Raw genomic sequence first — 27,838 nt, forward strand, 5'->3', positions numbered from 1 at the left:
TTATTTGTCACATATGCGCACAATCTGTTTTCCAATGTTTTTACCGTGAAAGAGACCAACAAATGCTGATGGTGCATTCTCTAGACCATCAACAATGTCTTCAATGTAAACTATTTTTCCTTCTTTGAGATACTCTCTTGCCTTCTCAACATACTCAGCGTACATGTGCACATAATCAGGTGCAATGAAAGCATCCATTTTTAAGCGCTTAAAAATCAATTGGGTTAGGTTTCTTATACCTTTCCCCTCCTCCAGATTATAGTGTGAGATCATCCCACAAACATTTATACGTCCATGAACATTCATGTTTTCAAGAACTGCTTCAAGCATATCGCCACCAACATTCTCAAAATACACATCAATTCCATTTGGGAGATACCTGGAATTATATTAAACCACGCCTTTATCAATGTTTTCTACAATGTAAAAAACCATGACTTATGAATTCATAATTATAAATCAATAACTGGTCTATCAACAAGCGAGTTTCCCAAGTATTTGTCTCTTGGATAAGCTGACCATTGAAGAAGATGTGCAATTTTCAATGAGTAACAATTCAAGTCTGACAATATAAAATTCAAGTGATAATATTGTCTTGTTTGAATAACATATATTCAGCTGTTCATTTTACTTCCAGCTGAGTCCAAGTGAAACTCCTAAGCTAAACAAAGGAAATGTATAGAACAAGGGGACACATTATACCATGAAACGATTGTCATTAACTCCAAAGATAAATCAAATGCTGTTAAAAATGTTTAAGGATTGCCATATTGTCCATGCTAATAAGAAATGGTCCGAGAAAAAGAAGATGTCAATTGATAAAAACACCAGAAAATTTAAGATGTATTGTAAACAAAGTGTGCCTTTTCAACCTATTGCAATGCAGGGGAAACTTCCATACATAGAAAGCAACAATATTGCTTCATAATAATATCCAACAGGTGATCCATGATACAATGTCAAAACGAGACTGTGACGTTATAGACAATAATATTACTCCTGGCCAAAAAAACGAATATTAGAAATACTTTATAAACAGTACAAATCACTCGTTGGTTAGAAATTAGAACTACAGGTAAGAGATCTAAAGAATCACAACGTCAGAACACTATATACATTAGCTATCGAATTCGTAACTTCACCTGAGCCAGTGTAGCTTGAAATGCAATGGGAAGTTGAAAGGCAGCAATGATATCACCATAGTACTCGCTTCACCACCATTAGGCAAAACTCAAAAGATCTTTCGGAGAGACTTTTAATAGCTTCTGCATTTAATTTATTTAATTCTTTTCTTGCTAATTTGATTTAACAATGCATATAAATTTAAGACATCGCTCGAGGACTGATATAGGCGATGCATATAATCATAAATAAGTGTTTGTTGTTCTTCAATCTGTACTTTCATTTCACAGATAAGTTACTTACATAGAAAAATACTAAATAGTATATCTAAGTGTGTTTTTTTCATTCCATAAGAAACATAACTTATATAGGGTCAAAGAACACAAGATAATATTAGACAAGCAACATCGTCACCATGAAAATTCTTTCGCATTAGTTCTAGAAAGACTAACATCTGAGCCTTTTCCTCAAAAGGCATAGTCAACAGTTTTCTGGAACTACAATCATGTTCATCAAAGGCATGACATCTTGTGTTGCCTTTTCTATGGGGCTCATGGATTTTGTTTTATATTTCTCAACCCTGATTTTTGTGCACAATTCAGTATCTTCATTTCATTTGGGATACCTATATCTCAAATCATATGGTCTTGTATTCCCAATCATGCAAGGCAGGATCTTGTTGATTATTCTATGCAGCAAACAGAGGATCTAGTTGAGGAATTCTTGAGTCCTAGATCTTTCTTTTTTTAGTTTTGCATTATCTGCAACTAAATCACATCCCTTGACTTTGCATATGGAGTCAATACATGTTCTGCCTCATATTTGTTTTGCATGTCATGAAACTGTTTCCAGGAAGCCTAGCTGATCAATGTTTACAGAGAAATGCACTATACCAATGTGCACAATTTGCAGAGGAGAATCACATACCATGTACAGAACACAAAAGAATAAAGAGAGAATGGTAACTTTATTTTGCTGGGAAACTTTGCAACGGTTAGGCTTGGTCTCCACGCCCCTCCTTGTGTCCTCTCTTTGTCCCTGTCACCCTTGTTTCAGACTGCTATCTAGAGGAGGAGATCTCTGCATTCATGGCATTTGATGTTGGGGTCACTAATTTGGATGTGCAGGAAAATGGCTCTAGAGCGTCCTCAAATTTTTTTTTACAAAATGGTTCATGAGGTGTATCTTCTAGTCCTAAATTCCCTCTGAAAGCATGCTAAGAAATTGGGTCAACTCCACTTGGGTCCCTCATGGCGTCCACATGGAGGTTTATCAAAACCTCATTAAGTGGTTCTTTCTTTTCAATTTTATTGAAGGCAAGGCTGTTAAGGCCATCTTTGAGCATGGCCCCTAGTACATTTGTTCCTCTTTGTTAGTTTTTACCTAGTGGACTTGAGACTTCATTCTTTTCAAGGAATGGTCTCTTTGGTTCCGATCTAGGTTGAATTCCTTGGTCCCCCAAGCCACTCTAGTCCTTAAACCATACTGTGGCATCATTGTATGTCATCCATGTTGAGAAAGAATGTTTCTTTGCCTACCCTCAAAAAAGGGCTCGTGGTGAGATGGACCTATTCATGGACCTCAAGGATTCCATTGAAGTCTAGATAGGAACTTAGAGTCCTACCCAAAGTGTTGTGTGTCTCAACTTGCCAAACACTTGTTATCAATGGCAATCTTCAACACACAAAATTTGAGATTATCCTTTAGTCACTAAACTCTCTACTCTTCAACCCAACCAACTTACTAGCAATTCTCCACCTTAAAAAGTAGAGGATGGTTGGACTATAATCAGTAATAAAAGAAATGCTTGTAATTATAGAGCTAATGGTGATGGACAACAAATGCCTATTGGGCCTTAGATTTCAAAGTCTAATAAGGAGAAGGTTGTTGTGGACTCTCAACCTCTAGGAAAGTTGTTACGAGTGGCAAACAAGCCTCACTTTAATAAAATGCCACCTCCTGCTAGCATTTTGTTGTCACATCTAGCCTCTTGACCACCCTCTCTTCTTGCCTCTTCTTGCTCCCATAGCTTGGGCCATGGAAGAGAGGAACGTGAGTTTTTCCCATATCAAAATAAAGTACATATGGGGTTTCTCTCTCCCAAAATGGTGTCATTTGCAAAAGACTTTTTGAAGAATAGTTATGGTTCTCTTAATGAGCTTGATGAAGATGGCATGCCTCTCAACTATCCTCTTCCTTGAATTTTATTTCATGTCATTTTTGGGGTCTTACTGACCCAAAAATAAAATGCATAATGCAAGATGCTTTACAAAGATTTCCCAAACTCGATGTCTTTTGTTTATGAGTTAAAAATTGTAAGTTTCATGCTTTTGGTCATTTGTCATGTAAATTAGCAAAAAAGTCACCTTTTGCTTAGTTATCATGAGCCAAGTCATGGAGGACTTTCCACTTTCATTTGGTCTATGTGGCAACAACACCTAGTGGCTCATAGGTGTGTCCCCACTAACCATGCCTTATGGGGTCTCTTTAATATTACTAGCTACTCTCTAGGGATTATTAATATTCATGCTTTCTGTAGCGTTGTAAATTGTACACCCTTAATTGGGTGGTACAATTCCACGCTTAGGTTAGCACCCGCCTTAGTGTGTTTTCATCTTGCATTTAAAATTCCCTTTAAGCATTTAATTAATTAATTTAATTAAATCTAAAGTCTTCTTTTATCCCTCTACACATCATAAAATTGGACCCTTTACCCTAAGTGCGCCCCTTTTTATTCTATTCTTCCAATCAAATCGTTTCATCAAATACCCTAATTATGTCCTATTTCAACCTTCAAGGCCCGATTTCACATATCTAGACATCTCAAATTCCCATATACTCTTGGAATTTTCTCTAAAATCACAATATCTTGCTTCCTCGAAAATTTGGTGAAAAGTTGGTCGGACCGTGTGTTCGGACCAAATAGCTACCTACTTGGTCTTGACTTTTTCTCCCCAAATTTTGGGAGCATGTTTTGGTAGTATTTCAATATATTCAAACCCAAGAGATTGGCGGAAAATATTATTTCTAGGTTGGCCTATGACTCAAAACAAAGTTAGGGTCTCCTACATAAAGCCTTCCTTTCCTCATTTGAAGGATCTAAGATCTAGTGATTGAAGGAGCCTCTTGTGAAGTGAAAGTGCAAGTTATGTGAAGTCTACAACAACAAATCAAGCATTCACCAAGTCTATATCAAGCATTTTCAACAACAATTAGGAGCTTTGAAGATATTGAAGAATAATAGGAGATCATCGACTATTGATTGGGGTTTGGTATGGTTTCATGTTATTTTCATGTCTTTGTATGAGATTCATAACATTCATTTTCAGATTTACATTCATGATTTAAATCAATTATTGCACTTTTGATTTGAAGCATTAACATTTACATTTACACTCATTTAGGGTTTACTCTCCAAAGCATAGGGTGGAACTCTAGACCTACTTTCTTGTTGATTTAGGATCTTGTATACACACAAGATTCTTGCACACACATTTTCAATACATTATCGACTATTTGTGGAGGTAGAAACCACCAAAACAAGGGGTTTGACTAAGGCAAAACCCTATATAGCCACCTAGACTCCATTTTTCCAGTTGCAGGTACAGGAATTTGGCGCATGCACGATTTTTGGAACCAATAGATCACACATGTGCAGGCTAAAGGAAAGAGCTAGGTCTCAAATTTTTGAGACCAAGGCGTGGCGCCCTGGTCCCCTTCATTTTTCAGTTTTTGTGGGCAGTTCATCAGATCAGACCTTCGGGACTTGATTCCCAGAACCACAACAAGCTACAATATCAAGGACCAGGGTGCCCAGTGCCCTAGTCCTGCTTAGTCAGCTCCAAATTTCAGTCACAAGTGCACATTTGGATTTCCCTTCCTACTCTATACTCAGTCTCTCAGTTTCAGTTCAGTTAGATTCTGCATTTTCAGTTTATGTTTGCTTCTTTGTTCATCTCCTAGCATAATTGGTTATTGCATCATATTTTGCACATCTCCTCTTCATTTGCAGCAAAGGAATAGAAACCCTAAAGATATTCCTTGACCCTCTCTCTCTCTCACAAGAAGTGGTCAAAGTGAATATTCTCCTTAGGAGCTTTCGTATTCCAATTTGTGTATGAGAGTGCGATTAGGTCTTAGCTAGTTGGTTCCATTTTTGTGCATCATATTTTGGTGAACTTGGTGTGAATCCAACCTTCTTAGATCTCCATTTTTTTATTAGATCTTGTTATTGCATGTTTCATTTCTATCAAAGCAACATAAAAACCCCAAAATATGGTTGAATGCAAGGTGTGTTAATTTCTTAAACATATAGTTCTTGCACTTTTATGCTTGCATTTAGTGTATCACATAATTTCTTCAAATCTTAAACATCTAGTTTACTTTCTCTGCTTGCATTGTTTCTTTCATTTCATTTTGTGGAAAAAAAAAAGACATTTCCAAATATTTTCATGCCACAAATTTTTTTCAAGACGCTGCCCCAAACTCCACTTTACCTATGTCGGCCTTCAACCGACTTGTCCTTGCATCATGATAGTTTCTTAGACCTTGTTCTAACACTTCACCCCATTCCTAATGAGCCTATTGAGGACATTTTGAGGCAAGAGGATGATTTCAATAACACCTTTATTAATGCTCTCCCTCTTAAAGATGAAGCATTAATAAATAGTGCTATCCCCTCTCCCAAAATTGACCCTTCCCATGAGGACATCATTATGAAAGAAGATATTTTTAACACTCCTCCTAATGATCTCACTATTTGGGATGAGCCATTGGATGATGATATTGATTATTCTCTTAATTTTTTTCTCCCCAATGAGACTACCTTGGTCAAAGAGGATGAAATTATGATAAAAGAGGGTGATATGATTGACAATTCCCTTAATAGAACCTCACCTTCTATTGATTTCAATCATTTTTCCTCGAAACATGAAGCATCTCCCTCTCCCCAACTTGTCTCTACTCATAGGGATACCCTAGTTCAAGAAGAGATTGTTAATATTTCTTTCAAAGATCTGCCTCTCAAGGATGAACCTTAAAAAAAGTAATCATTCTCCTAGAGTGCACCTCCCTCATGTGGATCCTTGGTGCAGGAGCACCTTGCAGGGTTTGAAGACCATTTGAGAAATGAAGGCTTTTAGAGGTGTTTGTAGGTCCTTGAATGTTTTAAGTTGTAATAAGGTTTTTCAAGACCATTCATTTTGTTTTGATTAGCCATGTAAGGCTTTGGTGCCATTTTGTAGTGTGAACTTATTAGGACCTATTTGGTCAACCATGGTCAAATGACATCCAAAATGCCTAAATGAGGCGAGAATTGTATTTTGGCTCCTATGTGACCTATTTGTAAGGTTTATGGTGTGTCCTAATGGGTTACATAGGCAAATGTCATAGATTGTCAAGTTTTGTGCAAAGTTGTCAAGTTTGGATGACAACTTTTGTTGTCAACTTGTAACTAATCTCCCTCCAACGGCTACCTAATCCAAATTTCAGTTGGAGTCAATTGAGGAGGTTTGAGAGACCTTTCTTAAGGCCCTGGAGATCGAGAAGAAAGGATTGATGAAGTTTTGGATGTAAGACAGTGATCAAATTCAATAAACACTCAAAAATTTACACAAATTCATTGTAGCAGTGCCAGTATGGTCATTGTACAGACTCCATGTGAAGGCTAAGTAATTGATTTGAATAGGCCTTTGTGTTAATGTTCATCTGGTTTTTATTTGGCAGGAAAATACTAAGAAATAAGTGAGATATATGCACTTTTGTGAAAGGTGGTTTGAAAACCCTCCAAAACCAGGGTTTCCGAGGAAATGCTTTCTTAACACCACATTCCTTAGTCCAAATTATCTCAAATTAAGGGGAATGGTAGGGGAGACAATGGATTTTAATATTTCCAAATTTTTTGAGTGGGTCGTTGAACTGGTGGATTTTGGGATCAAACCCTAGGCCAGGCATCCTCATGTGACTAGCCAGTTTTGACTGTTAAAAATTGTGCAGAGGTAAAACCAAGAGTGGTGGACCCTATATAATGGTGGATTTGGTGTTTTGGGATGTGTGCAGACCTTTCCCATCCATTGATACCATTGGGTCAAGCCATTGGTGTGCAGTTGCTTTGTAAAAGTGGCCTAAAAGCCCTATTAGGCCTCCTGTAGCATCAACGTTTGACCCAAGAGTTGGGGTCTGAGATTTGGAAGTGTTTTGTGTCACCAAAGGGGGCATCTAAAAGTTTCAAGAGTCTAGGGTGTCATTAGGATAATTTTAAAGTTTTTCCCTTAAAGGATCAAACCAGGGCTACTAGGAATAGGAGTCTTGTAGAGGGAAAGTCACCTTGATTGAACTTGTACAACAAAAGGGTGTTGTCTTGGTTGTGGTCAATGTCTCTAGGGTTGGACAAGAGGTTCTATAGGGCCCATACCTACTCTGCAATGGTGGATGTATTATAATCCAAGTTGCTCATAGGTGACCACAAGAGAGTTGGTGTCAAGGAGAGACTTGATGTGAGAAGTTGTATCTTTATGAGTTGTTTGGGGACCAAAAAGAGGCCCATTGAACAAAGGGAAGTGTAGAGGTGTTCTTGTATGTTGTTGAAAGGATTGTCCAAGAATCTATGAATGTTGAGACCTTAATTGAGGGTCTTGTAGAGTGAGTTTGTGTGAGAAGTCTTTGTTCCTTGGGGATCTGCATCATATTGGTAATCAGAGAAAGTTTGATCATTGGGAGGACAGATTTTGGTGTATCTCAGTAGAAGAGATCCAAGAAGAGGCTAGCATAATGCCTCCAAAGGGTATGTCCGCAAAAGTTGCTAAGAAATTCCAAGAGATGGAAGAGATGATCAAGACCAGGGTCAAGGAAGCACTCAAGGTTGAACTAAAGGCGATGAAGAAAAGAAAAGGGCCAAGTGAGGAGACTGATGAAGAAGGGGAGTAAGAGGATAAAGAAGAAGAACCCCAAAGGCAGGAGCCAGAGATACCTATTGATCAACGACCATTCATTGAGGCCCTAAAGACAATAGGCAAAGACTCTTTTGAAGCCAAGATGGAGATTTCTACCTATAATGGGAAGAGGAATGTTGAAGAACTTGTAAATTCGATAGATTCCCTGAATAATTATTTTGAGTACAAGGAAGTGGCTGAGGAGAAGAAAGTGAAGTTTGCAAAGACTAAACTAAAGGGTGTTGCCTTAACCTGGTGGAACTATACTCAAGGTGAAAGGGTGAAGACGGGCAAGAGTATGATTCATTCTTGGGACAAGATGGTGTCCAAACTCAAGGCCCAATTCATGCCTATTGATTATGAAGTGCAGTTGTATAGGAGAATGCAAAACTTGAAGCAAAAGGATTTGGATGTGGCTTCCTACATAGAGGAATTCCAGAAATTGAGTTTGAGATCAGGGCACCATGAAGATGAAAAGGAGAAGGTTGCTAGGTACTTGAATGGACTCAAGTTCAACATTCAAGATGAGATGAGTCTGATGACTCCTAAAATAGTAGATGAATGCTTCCAAATGGCTTTGAGGGTGGAGGATAAGTTGAGAAGAAAAGGTGAACAACATGGTAGGGGAAGAGGAGGCAAGAACTTTAGAGGAAAAGGAAATTTTGGGGGAAGAAGACAATCTAAAAAAACCCCAGGTGAGTCTAGCCAACAAGAACAAAGTGGAGACTCGGGTTCAAGAGGAGGCTTTAGAGGAAGGAGACCCAATGGAAGGGGTAGGTTTGGAGGACCAGAAAGAGGTCCTAGTGTCTTCATAAGGAGATGCTTCAATTGCAACCAAGTATGGCACACTACAAGCAAGTGTCCTAAGAAAGCCTCAAACTCTCATGGAGGAGAGAGAAGGAACCAGTTGATTCAAGAAGAATATTGCCAAAGTGTCAATTCCTCAATTGGAAGTGCATCCTTGGCCCATGATGGAGAAAGCTTGATGATGAGGAGAACCATGTTGAAGGTGCCTCAAGTGAAAGAACCCCCTCAAAGGAAGACATTATTCAAAACCATGTGCAAGGCCTATGGTAAGCTATGTAAGGTAATAGTTATTTAGGTTCTACTGAAAATTTGATTTCCATAGAGATGGTAGACAAATTAAAGTTGAAAAGGTTACCTCATGCTAACCCTTACAAGGTATCATGGCTGAATAAAGGGCAGCAAGTCTTATTGGATGAACAATCTTGGGTAGATTTTGAGATAGGGGAGTATAAAGATAGAATATTGTATGATGTAATCCCCATGGATGCGTGTCATCTGTTGTTAAGACATTCATGGAAATATGATGTACAATCCCAACATGATGGGAAAACAAACTCCTTTCTCATAACCAAAAATGGGAGAAAATACATGATGGATCCTTTACCGAATGAGAGTGTGGATAAGAACATCAGGTCAAGTGTCATGTAAGTAAGTGGGAAAGATTTTCTAGATATCCTAAAGGAAGAACGAACCCCTGGGTATGCTCTGATTTTGAAGCCCAAAAACAATCCTAATGTGCCTAGTCACGGTAAGGAAGAAATTCCCAAGGAGGTGCAACAATTGTTGGATAGATATAAGAGTATAATGGTGGAGGAAATGCCTAACACCTTGCCACCCATTAGGGACATAAGACATCAGATTGAATTTATACCAGGGTCTACATTACCAAACAAACCAGCCTATAAGATGACTTCATCTCAGAATGAGGATATTGCCAAGCAAGTGCAAGAATTGTTGGATAAGGGGTCGGTGAGAAAGAGTCTTAGTCCATGTGTTGTCCCAACAATCCTAGCACCTAAAAAGGATGGTAAATGGAGACTTTGTACTGATTCTAGGGCCATCAATAGGATTACCATAAGATATAGGTTTCCTATGCCTAGAATTGAAGACTTAAAGGACTGAGTGGGAGGGGCTTGCTACTACTCCAAAATTGATCTCAAGAGTGGATATCATCAAATCAAAATAGGGCAAGGGGATGAATGGAAAACAACCTTCAAGACAAATGAAGGTCTCTATGAGTGGAGGGTGATGCCTTTTGGGCTATCCAATGCCCCAAGCACATTTATGCACCTCATGAATGAGGTATTGAAGGACTTCATTGGTAAATTTGTTTTTGTTTATGTTGATGATATTCTTGTGTTTAGCAGGACAAAGGAGGAGCATTTGGAGCACTTGAACCTAGTTTTGCAAAAGTCGCATGATGAAAAGTTGATGATCAACATGGAGAAGAGTGTCTTCATGAAAGAGGAGCTTGTCTACCTTGGTTTTGTAATCTCCAAGGGGGATTTGAAGATGGATCGAGCAAAGGTGGAGGCTATCTTGTCATTGGCAACACCTAAGACAGTAGGTGATGTGAGGAGTTTCCATGGGTTGGCAACATTTTATAGAAAGTTCATCAAAAATTTTAGTCATATATGTGCACCTATCCTAGACACAATCAAATGTAAGTTTTCATGGTCAAACGAAGCAAATGAATCTTTTGAATATCTAAAAAGGAGAGTAGCACATCAGCCCATTCTTGTTTTGCCTGATTTTAACAAGTTGTTCACAGTGGAGTGTGATGCTAGTAATCTTTCCATAGGGGTTGTCTCGAGTCAAGAGGGCAAATCGGTGGCTTTCTTTAGTGAGAAACTCAATGGTGCTAAAAGGAAGTATTCTACATATGATTTGGAGTTGTATGCAATGGCACAAGCCTTGAAGAAATGGAGGCATTACCTTTTACCTAAAGAATTCATTGTTTATACTGATAATCATGCTCTCAATTTTTTGAATGGACAAGAGAAACTTAGTCACAAGCATATGAAGTGGGTTGAACATCTTCAAGCCTACACATTCACCATCAAACACAAGAAGGGGTAGGCCAATAAAGTGGCGGATGCATTGAGTAGAAGGGTGTGAATGGTGCAAGAAATCCAGTTGCAAAGTGTGGGAATTGATTCCCTCAAGCAAATGTACAAGGATGATAAAGATTTCAGTGAGATATATGAGGTTTGCACTCAATTTTCAGATTCTTATCGTTCTCATTTTTCTAAGTTTTTGTTGCAGCAGGGGTTGTTGTTCAAAGGGAGCCAGTTGTGTATCCCTAGATGCTCCATGAGGGAGAAAATTATCAAGGAGAAACATTGTGGCAGTTTGGGAGGTCACTTTGGGCTTGATAAAACCTTAGAACAGGTGACGAGGTACTATTTTTTGCCAAAGTTGCAATCAGATGTCAAGAAGTTTGTTGAAAGTTGCAGAATATGCCAAAGGGCTAAGGGAACATCAACAAACGCAGGTTTATATCAACCACTCCCTATTCCTAATAGGCCATGGGAGAGTATCAGCATGGATTTTGTTTTGGGTCTTCCTAGGACTCAAAGAGGTGTCGATAGTATCTTTGTTGTTGTTGATAAATTTAGTAAGATGGCTCACTTTTTTCCATGTAAATGTATTAATGATGCTTCCCATATTGCTGGCTTATTCTTCAAATAAATTATTAGAATCCATGGTTTGCCTCTCAACATTGTGACTAACAAGGACTCTAAGTTTGTGGGCCACTTTTGGTGTACATTGTGGAAGAATTTGGGCACGTAGTTGTCCTTCACATCAGTCTATCACCCTCAGACTGATGGCCAAAAGTGAGGTGGTGAATAGGTCATTGGGGAATTTGCTTAGATGTCTCACGAAACAACATGGAGAAGCTTGGGATATAATCAGTTTTCAAGCTGAATTTGCTTATAATGATTTTGTCAATAAAAGCACAGGAAGAAGTCCTTTTGAGGTGGTCTATGGGATTCATCCCAGAGGTATTCTTGAATTAAGGGATCTACATGGATTGGAAAGAAGAAGTGCTCAAGCAGAGGATTTTGCATTGGCCATGAAATACATTCATGAGAAGGTGAGAGAAACTCTTCACAAGAACACTAAAAAGTACAAAGAGAAAGCAAATGAGAGGAAGAGAGATGTGCAGTATAAAGTGGGGGACTTGGTGATGGCACACTTGAAGAAAGAGAGACTTCCAAAGGGGCAGCCAACCAAGTTGCTTATGAAGAAGATTGGTCCTTGCTAGATTGTACATAAGTTTGGTCCTAATGCCTATGAGATTGAACTTCCTCAAGGCTTAGAAATATCACCCATTTTCAATGTTTCAGATTTGTTTCCTTACAAAGGTGATGTTGCAGGTTCAGATGCAGGTTTGCAATCAGAAGGAGATGAAGGTTGGGTTAAGGATCTACCACTTAGCCAACCCTTGAAGTTGGAGAGCATCTTGGACACCAAGGTGGTTGAGAAGACTAGAAAGAAGACTTATAAGGAGTACCTTGTCAAGTGGAGTGGCCTACGTGATGAAGATGCCATGTGGATGACAAAAGATGACATTAAAAAGTATGGACATTCTGTTGCAGACTTCATTCCTCAAGAGACTTGAGTTTTCTATTCCCCCTGGGAGTATGGTGCAGGAGCACCTTGCAGGGTTTGAAGACCATTTGAGCAATGAAGGCTTTTAGAGGTGTTTGTAGGTTCCTTGAATGTTTTAAGTTGTAACAAGGTCTTTCAAGACCATTCATTTTGTTTTGATTAGCCATGTAAGACTTTGGTGCCATTTTGTAGTGTGAACTTCTTGTGGAATATTATCATGGATAGCCTTTGTGGGACCTTTATTTATCAATTAAATTGTTTTTACAACAACTTGTTGATGTGTATTTTAAGCACATACGAACACATAAGAAAATACCCAAAAGTATCTTATCCTCTCTTGAGCAAGGCTTCTCAAATGTTGAATATTGGCTTAAGGATCACTTGAGATAACTCCAAGGTTCTGGTATGTTGGGTCACGACGAGTGGATAAGCACAGTTGGTTGATGTGATTACTGGTATCACAAGGGGACTTGCGTTGAATTGTCGAATGCTTGAATCATTGGAACTTGATCATCTAATATTTCAATCTTGTGATGCTTTTTGTCCTAAACTAACTTGAAATTAAAAAAAAAAGGCAAAAGGAAAGGGTTGAGAGAGACTATTCTAAGACCTAGAATGTAAGAAGATAGTTGAATGATTAGCTAGAATCCTACTGGGTGAGGTCTCACCATCACCTTGAACAATTTGACACAGGCTCAATCAATTTTCTAAGGACATTTCAAAGATGTTGAAATCATTACCATCGAACACTGCTCACCATTCAAGTTAATGCATAAAAATTGGATGTATAGTGATTTGAAGTTAAGTGCATAGTATTCCAATTGACCACACAAGGCACACTTACAATCAGCAAGAGGCTAGTGGTATGGACTAAATGGATTCCACATAAACACTTTCAACAAATTCCTCCATTCAATCTAATTAACATGAAAACAAAATGAGAAGTAGAAACCATGAGACTTGTTGAACTAATACATTTCACCACAACTTCAATGAAAATAGTATCTCATTTGCAAGTCTTCAACAACAATTTTTTCTCCTCCCATCCTATTCTAACTTCTATTCTATTCTCCTCTTGCTACTAACTATTCGCTATTAACCCTTTCAAAATGAGGAGCTTGAGCTTTATATCGAGAGCTCATTACAATGAGTGGCTCAAATCAATTTGAGATCAATGGCCGAGATTTTACAATAAAAATCCTAATTAGGTTTTGTTACAACAAACTCAATTTGGCCAATGAAATAATTACGCTTTGACACGTGTCACCTCTAGAATATACGACCAATGGATAACAGGGGTAGGTGCATAGAAGTTTGTGCTTTCATTTATGAGTCAAGTACATTGCATCAAGACTTGTTGATGTGGAACTTCTTTGATTGGTAGAGATAGTGACTGGGATGATGATTAGGACACCACCTTTAACTTGCACTTTGTAGGCTTGGTATATCATCATGAAGGAATATTTCTTGATACTCAACATCGTCTAGCTTCCACGATGATGATGACGATCTTCTAACTTTGATTAACTCTTCTAAAAGTGTCCTCTTGAATGTGTCAATCATCAAAGTGCAAGGTATAGATCTTGGTTTTGAAGTATTGATGTACCCTAGAACGAACTCTTGATGTCACCACTGCTTCTTTTCTTTGGAATTCCTTCTTTGTGATTCCCTGGTGTTGTGAGAGAAGTTTTCTTCTTTGCACAATGATGTAGATCTTACAATCTTTCTCCTTTTGCTTTGCAATCACCATCTTCTCTCATTTGCAAAACAAAACAAAAATGATATCAAATACATAATATATAACTTTGATAGTTCTTCTTAACTTGATATATCCCTTATTTTTATGTGATTTGCAAGTTTGATAAGAGGATTTAGAGGGAATTCAACTTCATGAAGGAGCACTTGAAGTTGTTTTTTTCGTAGAGAGGAGCTCTTGAAGTTTACTCCACCTTTGATGTCCATGAAGTTGCCCTTGTCTTTGAACCTACTCTCCTTCATTATATGAGCTTAACCCAAAATGACTCTTTCCAAACTTCAAATCAATTTAAGGTAGTAATCATGTAACCATTCTTGCACCTTCGCCTACTTGAAGTAGAGTTCACTCACTTGAAATTCACTCTTGAAGCTCATTTTGTAAAATTCGCTCATGTGTCTTCATTTTTTAAGTTCGCTGATGTAGCTCAATTCCTGAAGCTCACTCATCTCCACCATTTTATGAAGTTCAACATGAAGTTCTGGAGGTCTTGGAGATGAAATGAATTTCAAATGAAAGTTTCTTCAATCCTTTTGTTGTTTCATTGATTTAATCCTTACACTTATACATACGCTCAAACAAAGCTCTTAAGGAAAATTCGCTCATCTCCCTCCAATCATGAAGTTCACTCATGTAGGTGAGTTTATGAAGTTCAATTTGCTTATGTATGTTAATTCATGAAGTTGAGATTTGCTCATGTAGGTTTGAACATGAAGTTGAGATTCGCTCATGGTAGCTCAATTCATGAAGTTGAGATTTGCTCATCTCCCCTAATTTGTGAAGTTGAAATTCGCTCTTGATGCTTCCTACATGAAATTCACTCATCTCATTGAGTTCATGAAGTTCGCTGATGTGCCTCCAAACATGAAGTTGAAATTTGCTCATGTATGTTTGAAGATGAAGATCACTCTAAATGGTGTGTACATGAAGTTTGTTTCAATCACCTTGCTTATTAATTTCGCTTGTCTCTCTCAACTCATGAAATTTGCTCCATTTCTCCAACTCATGAAGTTCATTCCAAATCTCCAGGTCATGAAGTTTGCTCCAAATCTCCAAGTGATGAAGTTCACTCCAATCTTTCAAATCATGAAGTTCGCTCCAATCTTCCAACTCATGAAGTTCTCTCCAAATGCTCAAGTCATGAAGTTCACTCCAAATCTCCAAGTCATGAAGTTCGCTCCAAATCTCCAAGTCATGAAGTTCACTCCAAATCCTCAAGTCATGAAGTTCGCTCCAAATCGCCAAGTCATGAAGTTCGCTCCAAATCCTCAAGTCATGAAGTTCGCTCCAAATCTCCAAGTCATGAAGTTCGCTCCAAATCCTGAAGTCATGAAGTTCACTCCATATCCTCAAGTCATGAAGTTCACTCCAAATCCTCAAGTCATGAAGTTCGCTCCAAATCCTCAAGTCATGAAGTTAAAACCTATTGAAGACTTGAAGATGAAGTAGATTACAAATGAGCTCACCTATCCTTTCATTGTATATGAATTCAATCCTTGGACTATCTTATTCAAACGGCCAAACTCATATTTACCCATATACTCTAACAAGGCACTCAAGGAAAATTCGCTCATCTACCTCTCAACATGAAGTTTGCTCATGTAACTCATTTCCCGAAGTTTGCTCATGTAGGTGAGTTTATGAAGTGGATTTCAAATCAAGACTAAACTCTCCTTTTCTCATTTTTACTTACTCTCTCAACTTCAATACATGATAACACGCTCAACATGAGATCTTAAGATGAGTTTTCTCTCCATGGGAGAAGTGCAAGAAGTTCACTACATAAGGGGTATACATGAAGGGAAGGTTCTAACTTACTCACCTCACACCTTACACAAGACTATCCACTTGACTCCTAGTCATTTGAGTGCCTATACCTCTCTAATGCAAAGGCTAATAACTAAGGGCTCAAACACTACCTAGAAAGTAGGAAAAAAGTGGGGGTCCTCATTTGCGATGGGGTGATGTGTGAATACCTCACAACACAACCTCTCCCCAATATTCATTTGGGAGTTCCTTAGCTTTCAACATAATCCTTGCCATCTCCATGATGGTTCTATTCTTCCTCTCATCCACTTCATTTCGATGTGGAGTATAGATGGTTGTCAACTCTTTCTTGATGCCATGATGCTTTCAAAAATTCACAAATTGATTGAAGGTATACTCTCCCCCTCTATCTGACCTTAGCACCTTGATGAAGCATCCACTTTCCTTCTCAACTTGGACCTTAAACACTTTAAACTTATCAAATGCTTCAGATTTATGCTTCAGATTTAGTCCCATGTCTTACGGCTGTAATCATCTATGAAGGTCATAAAGCATTGACTCTTTCCTATTGACATAGTTTGAATAGGGCAACACAAATCAATATGCACCAACTCCAATGGTTTTGTTTCTCTTCTAGATTTGCTTGATTGAAAGGGCTTCCTATGTTGCTTGCCTAAAAGGCAAGCTTCACATCTACCACTAGGCTCTACAATGGCTGGTAAACCTCTAAGCATACCCTTCTTGGATGTTAGAGTATAGAGGGGTCTTGAATGACAGTCTTGAAAATTGACTGCTATTGTAGTGCTATACATTTTTCATGTCTAGGAGGTGCAGCTATAGATTGAGATGAAAAACATGTTTCTATCCTCAAAGGAAACATCCATTTTTTTGTCATTTGTAATTTTGTTCTATTGAAACAATATTTTTGTTCCCATTCTTGTCAAAAATGACACATTCTCCCTTCTACATTAGTGCTTTGTAACCTTTTTGGACCATATGTCCAACACTCAAGAGATTGTACCAAGGGAAAAGTAGACATTCTTTATCTCCTTCTCACCTTGCTTCGTGTGGATCATAACAAACCCTTTGCCCACAACTAAAACTATTGCATTGTTGCCCGCTTTAATCTCAGACTTGACATTTATATCAATAAAAGAAAAGAAAATTTCATTACCACTCATGTGGTTGCTACATCCATTGTCCAAATACCAAACTTCAATCCTTCCCTTCTCACCAGTGTCACACATGATGAAGGCCTTTGAGTGATCACCTTTAGCTACCTTTTCATCAACCACATTTGCACTTTGCTTGGACTCATCACACAACTTTTTCCAACGTTCACTTGCATAATAACAAAGCTTGTGACAATAATAGCTTTGTACATAGCTCTTATCATACCTTTAACTCAAGTTGTTGTTGTTCTTCTTGGCTCCGATGCTGGACTGAGAGTTGCTTGCTCCCTCTTGGTTGTGGGTTCCTCTAGAATTGTCTACTCCAAAACTTCCTCGTGTATAGTTGCCTCTACCTCTACCTCTCAAGCTTCGTCCAAAGTTGTTTCTACCTCTCCCCCTACCTTTTGCATTGGCCTGAGCTTTGAAAGATTGTTCTTGGGAGGAAGTTGCATACCTATTTAAGCTTTGCTCATGGTTTTGAAGTGAACCCATCAATTCACCCACCATCAATGTTGAGAGGTCATTTGCCTCTTCAATGGCAATCACTATTGCATCAAACTTAGAGGGCAAACTTCTAAGGATTTTCTCCACAGTCCTTTGCTCTTCCATTGTCTTGCCATTTTTCCTTGGTTTATCAAATCAAAGACTCTTGTAATTCTCTTAATTTTTTTTGGATTCGATTGTGTATGCAATTTTTTATCATCAACGTTTTGAATGATAAAAAATTGCATACACAATCGAATCCAGAAAAAATTAAGAGAATTACAGCATGGATTGTGAAAATCTCATAGCATAAATTTGAATTGGACTCACTATCCTTCATTTGAAGAGTCTCAAAATCTTTTCCAAGCATCTGGAGCTTCACCAATCTAACTTTATCAATCCCTTGTAACTTGTTTGGAGGATTTCCCAAGCTTACTTTGCATAGTTATTTTCTGTTGTTCTTGGAGAGATTGCCTCTATTAAGGGTGCCTCTATCAAACTCAATTTCTTAGCATCTATTCTCCTTGTCTCCTTTAGCTGGGTCTTCAAGTTGGTTGTGAGAGTTGCATATTGAGCTAGGTCAGTCACATCTGTGAACCACTTATCACTAGCTCCCAAAAATCATTTGCAACCATAATGATCTTCATTTTATTTGCCATACATCATAAATTTATCAATTAAATGATTGTAGCAACTGCCAACTCTTTTTGTCTTCTCCAGCCATGTCTCCAATTTAATAATCTTCAATACCCAGAAAAAATTGCCCAACTCGCTTAAGACTTAGGGCCTACTAGCTATAATACCAACTGTAAGAATAAAAGTTCCCAACAAAACACATAGCGCACAGCTCTGTTTCCCAATCAGTTGGGAATACACACAAAAACAAAAGCCAAACACAAGATACCTAGAGACAGGCAATATTTCTTCTCTACTAAATCATAAAATAACATTTTCAAAAAACTTCAAACTCAGATTACAATATAATTACAAACAGTTTATCCGCAGCGATCTGGAGCTGCAACCAATTACAGACTTCTGAAACTATCTGGAGCTACTTAGAACTCCCTGTTCTTCTACACGTTTGGAGCTCCTTGCGGCTGCACTGAACTACCTTCTATTCTCTGCTGCTGCACAAAAAACATTCCTCTATTTTGCCTAGAGCTCAAAGAACTTGCTGCTGCATACAAAAACTCAGCTAAATGTTGGAAGAGCATTCCTTCCTTTTGTCTCATTCTGTCCTTCACACAAAAATTCCCTCTTGATTTCAAATTTACCTACTTCATTTAATCATTAATTTGCTGCTGCAACGCCAAAAGGGGAAAGAGGGATATGGATCCCAGAAAATCTTCAATGGGCTTCTCTATTACAAGTAGGTGCTAACGGGAGGGGTGAGGACAATAAATTTCCAACAAGGATGTGCATTAGCAATAGCCCAGCGATCTAAGTTGTTGGTCCATCTATAACTTTATTACCCTACTATAGTGAACTCCTCTATACCACCATGTTCAACCATCAGACTATATATTAGTAGCAATGCCCACACATCTTCTTGAACAAATTCATGTCCTATAAAAGTTCAGAGAGGCAATCAAGGCATCAAAAATAAAAAGTGATGATGTTTTCCAAATCACCAATATTAATCATATCAATTGGATGTGTGAAGAATTAAGAAAATTTAGAATCTTGCAAAAATATTTTCATTTGTAGATTTTCATTGGAAAACTTCTAAGAATTGTGATATCAAACTTCAAAGAGATAAGATTGAATGAAGTAAGCCGCCGTTTCCAATTTCCAAACAATTCTAGTCATTTCACTAAATTACAAGTACATAAAAAATAATGAAACAAAATCTCAAAAAGATCGAAGAAAAACAAAATATTTCTTTCATTCTGTTTCTTGTTGGAATATAACACATTATAGACCCATTTCAACATTCATCTAAGGGACTGAAAAGATAATGCTTCAACAAATTAGTGTCAAATTACAGGTATTTTAAGTTAGCTGAGTCACATTGAAAATGTCTTGCTTCTTAAGAGCAGCATTTAAGTCTGGTTCCTCCTTGTAATTGAATGCATCATCGAAACCAAGCCTGCTTTTCAGTAAGTCCACCTGCATAACAGAAATTTCAAGTCAGTTTATATAGCTGCGGCCATTCATGTTCATGGAGATTGAAAGCACCTAAAGTGAATTATTATGTTCTCAGTTGACATAATTGGTAGGGTTCAGGGATCAAGTGTAACTTTGTGGTCATCAAGCATCCACATTCTGATCATAATTTCAGTGATTTGATACCTATATACTTTCAATTTTGAAATATGGAAGTAACAAAACACGAAGGTTAGATAATGAAAGACACAAAACTGTTAATAGCTCAAAATAACCTTTTCTTTGCTGCCAGCACTTCCAACAACATAACAGCCAAGCAACTTAGCAAACTGGCCAGCAAGTTGACCAACTGCCCCAGCAGCTGCAGAAATGTAAACGCTTTCCCCAGTTTTAGGAGAGTTCAGTTCATAAATCCCAACATAAGTCGTGAGGCCGACCAATCCTGCATTGTGCAACATATCTGGCATTAGAAATGAACAGTAAAAATTATTGTTTCTCTTCAGAAGATAAAAATCCCACCAACTCCATGGAGATACTAACCTCAGAACAAGCATGGATAAATTGCTTAATTCTCTATTTATTCAAGGATCTCATAAAATCATTAGTATCCTACTATCCTGACAATCAAGAAACTAGACAGGGGTAATACAAGAGATTTCTAGATGCTGCAATTCATGACCAGAACTTACAGGTTACTAGCACAACGTCCATAAATTATTATTATGAATTGACATCCAGAGAGAGTTTCTAACTCGAAACATTTATATCAACTCACACAATTGCTAAGAGAAAAGAAGGCATAGTTCAGTTTCTTAAATCTTAATACAAGGTGTGCAATCTCAAGATTTCAAAGCTTCTCTTATCTTACAATTAAAAGTATTATAGCACATGAATGGATGCTTATAGTGTAAGCTTCCCATCATGCAATGACAAGTGTAAGCTTCTCATTGTGACAGAATAAGGGCATACTATTTTTCTCCATAAGTTACAGAGAATGAGGTCAGAAAATATAATGGCATACATTTGAGAAAACACAAATATAAACTTCAACCTTAAAAGAATTCCATGTGATAAGCACGCTCATAATTTAAAAATTAAGTACATCAAGGTAATCTCCAGTAATATTCGAAAAATTTAAAAAGCCACAGAAATTAATTTTCTTCTATCTAGAAAAAGTGGTCGTATGTATAGGACAGTCAAATGTATTTCTTCAGTTAAATTATACATACATTTCTAAAACATTCATCCTACAGAGTATTGTGGGTGTAGTAACAAAGTAACCATAGCCTAAAATCTATTTGCTTGAAGTTAGACTCGAATTTTTTGAATGCAATCCAAATTATCAGGAGTTGAAAACCAATAAAGTCTATTATGTCAATTACCTAAAACTCCCAGGTAATACGAAAGAGGTGCATCTGTATATTTAATCTTCATCAAGTTCATGCCCCCTGGTATTATGCTGTATTCTTCCCATCCGATCAAACCAGTTACAAAATCACCCTGTTGAAACTCTGGATGATTTGAAATGAGAACAATGGAGACACCATTACCAGTTATGACCTGTAGATAGAATCAATGTTTTCCATGTTAATCATAGATGTGTTACCTTGGATTGTTTTTTAACTTCTCTATTGTATATAGCTTAATATGGAAGAATCAGACTAAGAAAAAATAAATGCCATTCTACTTATATTGCAAGATGAGAACAAAAGCAATTGTGCAAAATCATAGAATTCTTATGGTATGAAATACAGAAATGAAGTACAGTTGGATAAAGTTTCGGTTCATTAGGAAGCAAATCCAGGTAAGAAATTTCTCTTCAATTTTCAAAATATAAGGCTTGATTCTTTGCAGTGCATGCAGGAAACTACTTCATCTAGCCTGTACGAGTCATTCTTCCTGAATACTGTTAGATATGTGGTATATATTTTTCATGTTTAATAGTTCAGATGGGGTTAATCATCAATGCATTAGCAATTTTCAGGAAAAAAAAAAGAATTTTATTGTATTTTCTATTTTCTTTATGTTTTAAAGCATTCATATTTATCTTTTCTATGATTTTTATAAAATGTAAAATAAATTTAAATGTATTTATTTATATTTACACATGGTGAAATAAAAAAAATCATTAATCTACTAGAAGAAAAGTTGAATTTTTGCAACACTGTATTGAATTTTTTTTTCTGAAAGAATTTTCCCATGTTAAACCATTGCATATTTTCTTTGTTTTCTTTTATTCTATTATTTTTTAAGATCTAATATCGTAAAAAGTTTACTGGGCTTCTTTTCTCCTCAGTTATTATGGGATGCCTTTCACCGCCTCAGAATCAACGAACTGGTATGAAATGTGCTATGTATTTATGTCCATTGCTTCCTAACGACGCCACCAAATGCATTCATGCTTATTCAGTACATACTGTTTTCATATAGAGTTATTGAGTATCTAAAAATTAACAAATAAGTCTTACCGATCCAGGCCTAAGAGGAGTTGTGCAAGCAATAATATTTCTCATCCGGATTCGCATGTAAGGATCACATGATAAATACAAATTTTTTACAAGAACATCTTGTGATCCATCATCCAGTTGCAAAGTCAGTTTGTTATGTTTTAACAACATATCAGACTCATCTGGCAGTCCATTAATATAATCCTTGAAGATTACTTGTTTATTATCCACTTCCTTGCTAGCCATTCAGTAAAGTTGCCCTGCAATAAATTGCTCCTAATCAAATTTGTGTTATGGAAATTTCCGTTCTGATAACATCAATAATATCATTACTTTCAATGAACATGTTCTTGATGTCTTCTGAATAAACTGATCTGAAGGTGTGTGACCACACTGCAACATGTTATCCGATGACAAATGCAATAAAGCAAGAACATCATAAAGAAAACAGTTCTTTCATGGTGACAAAGAAATTGTCAGCATGCAGCTTCTTTGTGGCATATAGTAATTGCCAGCATGAGATTGAACAAACACACAATTAAAGTCTAAAATGTGAGTCGCTTAGAAGAATACAGCATAATATATACTTTTCTTTGCAATTAATGCAGCTTTGATATCCATATTTCCAGATGTGTTGGAAGCAAAAAATCACTAAGAATCTATTATTGATGAACTATTGCAGCCCCTTGATCATAGCATTCCACAATCGGAAAATTAAATGGTATTGGACCAATCTAATCAGGAAATGTGTAGTTTCAACACCATACACCTGACCCAGTTCAATGGGCAAATTGAGGAATTGTTAAGACATAAATCAATCATTTAACTCTAAAATTGTTGCTAAGACAAAACTAACAAGGAGGATAAGGGCTTGAATGTTGATCCAATATGTTAGAAGTTTAATTATCTCACAACTACAAGGTCAGATATCATGTATGATGTTAGCTTGATTTTAAGGGTTATGGATTCACCTCAGGTCTCTTACTGGCAAATTGGAAAAAGGATGCTAAGATACGTTGTGAGAACAACAAGATATGAAATTTCATATTCCAAAAGTAATAATTTTGATTTGATTGGTTTTTCTGACAGTGATTTTGCAGAGAGCATTGATGAAAGAACACTTTTGGACATGTCTTTCAATATATAATAGGTGCAGTCTCATGGGCATCAAAGAAGCGACCCATAGTGACACTTCCATCAACTGAAGCAGACTATATAGCAGCCACATCAGCATTTTGTCCAGGTCTCCTAATCTGTTCTCCACGTCTCATAATCTGTTATGTCATAGGTCTATAATTGGTTTATACTTGTAACTGCTAAATGTGAGTCGTATGCATGAAATCCTCTATAAATGCAGAGATAGCTGTAATTTATATGCATCAATAAAAAGTTTTTTTGGTATGCTGAAGCATTCGCATCATTTTCTTCTCTGTTTTATTTTCTTCTCTGCTCTCATCTTTTGACCAACAGTATCTAATTGAAGAATTTACTGAAAGACAAGCAAATCAGAATAAAAGAACAGCAAATGAGACCTTTGGTGTCAAGCAAAAACCTAGAATTTTATGATGTATTTTGCAAGAACAGCCTAAAATTTAATGCTTTTATAGTATAAGTAATGACAAATACAATGTTTTCCTTCTATCATATAAGAAACTTTAAAAGCGTTCCAGAACCAACCATTTCTCATACTTCCCAATATATAAGATACATATTTTTGCATCCAAATTTTTTTTCCATTTTTTAACTCATGTTCCCTGGCCATCTCCTGTTGTCAGGAATTTCAAAGACACATGTCTAAAATTTTCTAACTCTGCATCTCTGACCTTGGGACACAGATATGGCAAGGGAAGTTCCCTGGCCATCCCCTGTTCTCAAGAATTTCAAAGATGCATGCCTAAAATTTCCAACCTTAAGACACAGATGGCAAGGGAAGTTCCCTGGCCATACCCTGTTTCCAATTAATTTCAAAGACGCATGCCTAAAATTTCCAACCCTGCATCTGTGACCTTGGGACACAGAGAAGGCAAGGGAAGTTCCCTGGCCATCCCCTATTCTCAGTAATTTCAAAAACACGTCTAAAATTTCCAACCCTGCATCTGTGACCTTGGGACAGAGATGGCAAGGGAAGTTCCCTGGCCATCCCATGTTCTCCAAAAATTTCAAAGACGCATGCCTAAAATGACAGATAATGAAGCTGGGCATCTTGGGGATATCTAGCCATCCCCAAGTGTCTGGTAAATGTCTAAAAATCTCCTTTGTTCTCGTTAAAAACTAAGTTTTTCTACTTTCTGTTTCAAGCATCTCTGTTTCTCTAATTAAAAATGAAAGTTTTTCTAATAAGCAGAAAAAAAGGGTGGGGAAGAGCTACAAGCCCTCCCGTGCTCCTTATGAAACCAATAAGATAGTTTCTAATGACTTTTACATATTAGTGTATTTCGTTTTCCTGCAAATCATTTTAGTGCATAGCTGGTTTTCTATTCTATAAATATTTCATGTTTCCATGATTGATATTCCAGTGATTTTAGACATAAAATCATCATGTTGATTCAATCTGTTCATTAAGTTCTTGTTCTATGAAAATGCACTACTAGAGCCATTGCTCCATTATTTTACCTTTCATTGAAGAAATAAACTAAATTAGTAGTTTTTACTCTTATGCTGCATTGCATTGAATTTTTTTAATCGGTTTTTGAACTTGTTAAATACTTTTGGAACTGTTCCAAGCTCTTATAAAAGAGTTAAAGATCAACTCGTAAATGTGTCTTAATCAATATTATAAATTCATGCTTGAACCGAATTATGGATTCAGTGTCATGCATAACTTGTTTTAAAACAAATGATATCTGTACATTTATGAAAACTCATATACCAAAGTTAGCCATCCAAATTTTCTGGAGGCTTTACTTCCTGTTCCTTTCATACATCCTATACACTAGATTGACTATCTGATAGCCTTAGGGAAGTAACCAAAACATTGGAAGGATCATGAAATTATTAAGAGATTATTCTAACAGCTGTTGTCCATGTTCTTTATTTATCATTAGTAAAGGTCTTTGTGCATCTATAAAAGAAAGAAGATTCTTTCATATTTTACAATGTTGGACAGTCTATATATAGATCCATATATGACTGACTGATAGCAATATAAGACTATTCCATATTTCTTTGGAATGCACCTAACTATATTACAAACTAAATGTACTTATCTTAAAATATAAATCATTCTTAATGGTAACAACCCTTTCATCCCCAGTCTTATAATACTCAGTTTTAAAGTTTGATAAACAGATCTTCAAACTAGAATTGAACACATAAATCCAATAATTAATTCTACCACATATACATTCTGATTCTATACAAATAAAATAATATGAGGACGTGCGATACTAAAATATTGAATTAGGAATCAAAAGAACACCATTCATTCAGGATATGGAAGAGAAATAAACATATATCTCATGAGTTATATGTGGAAATGCACCTCATTATAGATTGTTGAAGATGGGGCATGGCTGGCTATGCAGCCGACCAACAGAACATGTCAGGAATCTACAGTCACCTGTGCCCACACTTAATTAAACATTATTTTATTCTGGATGGCTAGGAATGTTGGAATTCCAGCCCCACTATGTAAAAGTTGATTGCAGAGTCATAGTCACCCAAAGACAGGGCGATATGGGTTCCAAATCAGGTTACTGGAGTGGCTGATACATCAGAAAATGTGGGTGCATGATATGGGAACCTAATCCTTGTCCCATATAATTGCAGATCATTAAACTTTAACTTAGGTCTGGTTAAAAGCCCAAGCCCGCCAGAAGACAGTCTAGATTTATCACTCTGTCTACTATTGCAGACTGAGAAGACGATGGCAGCAGGTGCAGCAATCCACAGATCAGAAAAAAGTGCATTTCAGTTTATGTCACTATTTTTTTGAGTCAATTTGTATTGATTTCTATATCATAGCAATGGTTCATAAGAATTCATCTATAGAAATGAAGTATGAAACTTTCCATAAACTCATCCATAGCAATACTATTCTAAATTTCATTCTAGATCAAACTTAACTTATGACCCAATTTACAAAACAGAAACTATCTTTCAGCAGACCAACAGTACTATTAATATTTATAACCTCCAACCTTTTCAGTTCAATTTATGCAAGCCAATAAATAGAAAAGAAGTGAATTCAGACTATGGAAATGTAATTGTACAGAGGATACTAACTAAAAATATAGCCCCAGCTCAATTGTCTGTACAGTGAGTGAATAACTTCAACCTGATGCAAAAAATATAAGAGTTTGAAGTAATTCAGTTTAATACATGACATGGACTCATAACCTGGTTCAAAATTTTCAAGCAAAAAGAGTCTAGTCATAAATAAAATAGCGAGGATTTTATGAAAGAAGAGAATGCAACTACGTAGTTACAGAAATCAGTTTGTACCAGATGTTTTAGCCATCGTACTTTTGATTATTGTTATAATGTTTTCATTTATTTTTTAGTGTTTCGTATATTCATACAAGTTCAAATTCTAGATAAGCAGAGTTAGATACCTCCTGTATATTGGGAATTTGGGAAGTATCATATACTGCAAGTGATATATGCATCTTAAAACAGATTGTTTGTACTATAAAATAGAATTAATTTATTTATTTATTGAGTAATTCATTTTATTTTTTATGTAAAGGCAGAGTCATATTTATATTAATTTTGGTTAAATACATAGATTATTCTCTGAGTTCCATAACATTCCAAAAATACCTATTCTCAGAGAGCTCAACATAACATAGTTCCCTCCAAGGACTGGAGACCTTTAGGCTTATGGTTTAGCCATTTTATTAGAGCCGTCAAAAATTTAATAGTCTAGAAAAAATAAAAGGACTATTAACGATAATGGCAGATTTCCAACTGGCTAGAACCAGAGTATTTAAACATGAAAGTTTAAAGCCAAATAAAAATATACAGATATAATTAAGTATCCAATAGGCAAAATGAAGTATCAATAGAAAAGGGCCTAATTTATTGAGTAATTCATTTTATTTGGTAGAAGAGAATAATTGTAGAGTGGAGTGAGGTTGTGAATGATACAAGCTAAAACATAACGTTTTTTCTTTCAGATTTTTTGTGGTTTAACAACACTGGAATTTTGGAAATTGTACGGCTTTTTGTGTGGAGTTTAGCCCCTTTGAATAAGATGTGTTTTAACCCTTGTGATTGGTTTCTCTCATATTTTATCTAATGGTGGTATAAAATAGAAAATCTTAAATAAATAAATCTATCAAATTTCAAATTTTCAAAAGTGCGATAGTTAAGCAATGAGATTAGGATTGTGCCTTAAAAAAAATTGTTTATTATGTGACTTAAGCTCATGCTCTTTATAATAATATATAGCTAAAATAATTTAAGATAGTTATAAAAGATAACAAAAAAAATTAATAATTGTATTTTATGAAGAAAAAAAAAACCAAATTATAACTAAATTTAACTTTAGAATTACTTAATCCACATAGAAAGAGCACTTCCCTTATTATTAGCATTCTCCATGTTACAAGCACCTAGATGAATTACATATAAATGACATGTATAGGGTGGTCAAGTAGGGAAGGTTGGAGGTAAAGGTTGATTTTTTTAATCAAA

General features: G+C 36.5%; 1 protein-coding gene across 2 annotated transcripts; it reads right to left on the reverse strand.

The window, feature by feature from the left end:
• LOC131039222 (2-alkenal reductase (NADP(+)-dependent)) lies at positions 1-26,762 on the reverse strand. 2 transcript variants are annotated; one of them, XM_057971929.2, is made up of 7 exons: positions 26,645-26,762; positions 25,683-26,477; positions 22,223-22,461; positions 21,137-21,314; positions 20,030-20,196; positions 19,675-19,757; positions 1-379 (listed from the first exon to the last, which is right to left on the reverse strand). In XM_057971929.2, exons 3-7 carry the CDS (start codon positions 22,445-22,447, stop codon positions 1-3), a joined length of 1,032 nt encoding a protein of 343 aa, XP_057827912.1. In that variant the 5' UTR covers positions 22,448-22,461; positions 25,683-26,477; positions 26,645-26,762. The 2 variants fall into 2 exon arrangements, with proteins under 2 accessions (XP_057827912.1, XP_059069189.1); XM_059213206.1 differs by lacking the exons at positions 25,683-26,477; positions 26,645-26,762 and having other exon boundaries at positions 1-384; positions 19,677-19,757; positions 22,223-24,718.
• Between the last annotated feature and the right edge of the window lie 1,076 nt (positions 26,763-27,838).

Source organism: Cryptomeria japonica, chromosome 10 (genome assembly GCF_030272615.1).
Source record: "Cryptomeria japonica chromosome 10, Sugi_1.0, whole genome shotgun sequence".
Lineage (NCBI taxonomy): Eukaryota > Viridiplantae > Streptophyta > Pinopsida > Cupressales > Cupressaceae > Cryptomeria > Cryptomeria japonica.